The 3,173-nt window shown below is 45.7% G+C and overlaps 1 protein-coding gene across 1 annotated transcript; it reads left to right on the top strand.

The window, feature by feature from the left end:
- Positions 1-27: 27 nt before the first annotated feature.
- Positions 28-2,921, top strand: LOC128276789 (uncharacterized). Its single transcript, XM_053015249.1, has 2 exons — positions 28-1,486; positions 1,554-2,921. The coding sequence occupies exons 1-2, from the start codon at positions 28-30 to the stop codon at positions 2,774-2,776; spliced, it is 2,682 nt and encodes an 893-aa protein (XP_052871209.1). The 3' UTR covers positions 2,777-2,921.
- Positions 2,922-3,173: the final 252 nt, after the last annotated feature.

Here is a 3,173-nt window from a genome sequence, read left to right on the forward strand (position 1 = left end):
CGAATGTCTAATCGGAAAAGTTCAACAATGCATCGGCCACCCTTTCGAGAGAGTAGTTTTACGAGTCTCCCCTTGCATCGGGCTGCAGTTGCCGATGACGTAGAGGCAGCCCGGCAGTGCATAGCTAAGGATATGAACCCTTATCAGCCGACAGAAAAAGGGTTAACTCCCCTATACGTGGCCATCGGAAGCAAAGCTGAAGAGGTCGTTCGTTTGCTGCTGGACCGTTACGAAGCCGATATGGGAGTGGTGCGTGAAACAATCAAACATAGGTTCCTGTGGAAGGTAGAATCGACCGGCTGGCGAAACCGACCAATCTTGATCGCGTGGACCGATACCGAGTGCCAGGAAGCGGTTGAGTTAGCTTCGAATTGTCCCGCCGGGATTCCATTGAATGTGCAAGTGTTCGTATGGCTACGCACCGCTTACAACGGCCACCGATTTGTGGCGTTGGATGTTTGCAACCGTGACAGGATGTTGGTAGTGTACCGTTTCATCCACCAGCTTCTCCCGAATGGGGTACTATCGCTGGATCGAAGTGACTACCGTGAAAACTTCGAAAACTATCTTCGATTCGCTTGTCAATCGTCTACCGTGAAAATATTGGAGCTTTTGATTGCCAAAGGTACCTCGCTGGATGCGGCTTCTGGGGAGGATGGTAAAACACCGTTCATGGGAGCGTGTGTGACTCCTCGCAAAGATATCATAGAGGTTCTGCTGTCGAAATACGGCGATCGGTTTGATCCGAACGCACGCGACCGGGATGACTATAATGCCGTGCATATGCTCGTCCAAAGACAGAGAGCTGATTTGGTGGAGAAAATATTGGAACAGATGGTGAGGCTGCGCGTGGCAAGATTTCGCGAAACGGAGACGCAAGCTTTCAACAAGATCTTTCCTCGTCTATCAGAATACAGCAATAGCTGGTATATGATACGATCCCCGCAGATGAAGAAGCTGTTTACTAAGTACACCAAACAGTACAAGTTGGATTTAAAAGCTCAGTGCGGAGAGAAGACATTGCTTGCCACACTCGTTCAAACCGGTGTGGCTTTGAATTACTGCTTTGAGGCGATCCGAAATGATTTGGAACTGCTGCGTCTGCAAGACAATGGCAGGATGACCGTTCTACACAATTTAATTATTTATAAACATACAAAGTTCGTCGCTCAGCTATACAGAGATCATGGTACGTTTGTTAGGGACGTGTTCGAAACGAATGACCCTGATTTACGCCCAGGAAATCTGTTGTTGAGCCATTTGTTGCAACCGAGCACGACGGATGAAGCTGGTCTTACCTTCGTGTTGCAACGTCATCGGGAGTTTTTCGCGCGCGACATGGATCAGTTGCGGAAATCAACGGTAGAGATGTACTGGTTTCGAGAAATTGTCTCTACGAGAGTGGTCGAAATTCTCACAAACGCCATCCCTGAGCTTAATAATGCAATAAGCGAGGTTAAAAATTCGAAGCAAGACAACGAGGAAGGTTAGTATAGTATGTTAGATGAAGTTTTACAATGAATTAATTAAGTTCTAATGATTTCTTTTCGCAGTGTTTTATGAAGACGTTCGTGCATTATCTAATAACTTTGCAAAAACGGTGGAACGACTGGAATCAAACGGAAAGCTGCTCGAAGAGTATCTGGATAAAGATGGACGGACTTTATTCCATGTTGCTGTGGATTGGAACGATCGACCTCTGGTTGAACGTTTGCTCGAACGCAAATTCGATGTCCTGCAACGAGATACCAAAGGCTGGCTACCGATTCACTATGCCAGGTCAGAAAGCATTTTCGAGCTACTGTTAGCCAAAGATGAAGAAGGTCAAATGGCACACGTTACCGATGAAGGCTATAACCTATTGCAGATCGCCTGCACTAAGGGTTTTCGTGGGTCGGATGTTATGGAAAAACTTTTAAACAGTGGCATGGATGTTAATGAACCGGCAGCAAACGGTCAGCTGCCTCTATCGTTGGCTGGATGCTGTGGAACGGTATCATTTTTGCTGAAACACGGGGCGCGTCCCGAACTGCTGAACGAAAAGCTTCTTGAGAGTAGCTTTAAGAACATGCGCTATTGTTCGGCGTGGTGGTTGATACCGGACATTGCTCATTTCGATTGGTTTCGCAAAATAGCACACAAATTCCTGCCCTGGATGGTAGGTGGACAGAACAGGGATTTCTTTTCGTGCAGCAATGAGCAGGAGCTCGAAAAATACGAGGACATTCGACGGCTGTTGTTCGATAGCCTGTACGAACACTCGAAGGAGGAAGCTTCGGAGTTGTTCGCCCGGGTCTGCCACAGTGCCATTGTGAGTTGTTCGCGATGGTTCTTGGACTACGATTACGATCTCAACTATGACCACACGGATGATATGGGTTATACCCCATTGCTCGGATTGCTAAGCTACATGGAGGAACCGAATTACGATATCGTTGAGAGACTGCTGCGGAAACCGGTCAATGTAAACGCCGTCAACGATTCGAAGCAAACGGCTCTAATTCTATTCGTCAATAGGTGTCAGTCGGCAAAATGGTACGGTCATTCGATGGATACGGTACGTTTACTGCTGAACCGTGGCGTTAAAATTGACGCCCAGGACGAGGATGGCAACACGGCGTTACACCATGCATTTGAGAATGCGCATTGGGATGTTGTGGAGTGTTTAATTGAATCTAACGCCAATGTTGGATTGAAAAATGCTGCGGGCAAAGTACCTTGCGAAATGGCACCCGCTTTCAGTCGATTTTTGTATGGTTTTATGAAATCGTTTTAGATACATATCTGTGATTTGCAGAGTACGGTACAATCCAAAGCAGTGGAACGAAACCAATGATCGTCCAGACTTAGAAGTGTGGCACTTTTTTACTTAAGCACATGTTAAGAGGTTTTTACGCAGTATTAATGTTGCACAAATTGTAATATTAACGCTAATAGATAATATTCGCGTAAATTTCGTGAAATGTGATAATGTAACTCTAGTGAAACGGGTGTGATATCGTGTAGCTTTGATAAAAACGAAGTGTTTTTGCACTCGCGACGCTTTTGAGCTGGGCTTCGAATTTGAAAATGGACGTGGTATGCAGAATAAATATTGTACTGCATAATACATAATCAGAGCGTTAACTAATGATTTGAAACCTATCCGAAAGCATGTAAAAATGTCGATGTAC

This window comes from Anopheles cruzii, unplaced genomic scaffold (genome assembly GCF_943734635.1).
Source record: "Anopheles cruzii unplaced genomic scaffold, idAnoCruzAS_RS32_06 scaffold02467_ctg1, whole genome shotgun sequence".
Classification (NCBI taxonomy): Eukaryota; Metazoa; Arthropoda; class Insecta; order Diptera; family Culicidae; genus Anopheles; species Anopheles cruzii.

Bases quoted from the DNA above. Each gene is read 5' to 3' on its own strand.
- LOC128276789 (XM_053015249.1), top strand. From the start codon at position 28: ATGCATCGGCCACCCTTTCGAGAGAGTAGTTTTACGAGTCTCCCCTTG. The intron at 1,487-1,553 runs GTTAGTATAGTA...TTCTTTTCGCAG, and splicing joins GAAGCAAGACAACGAGGAAG to TGTTTTATGAAGACGTTCGT.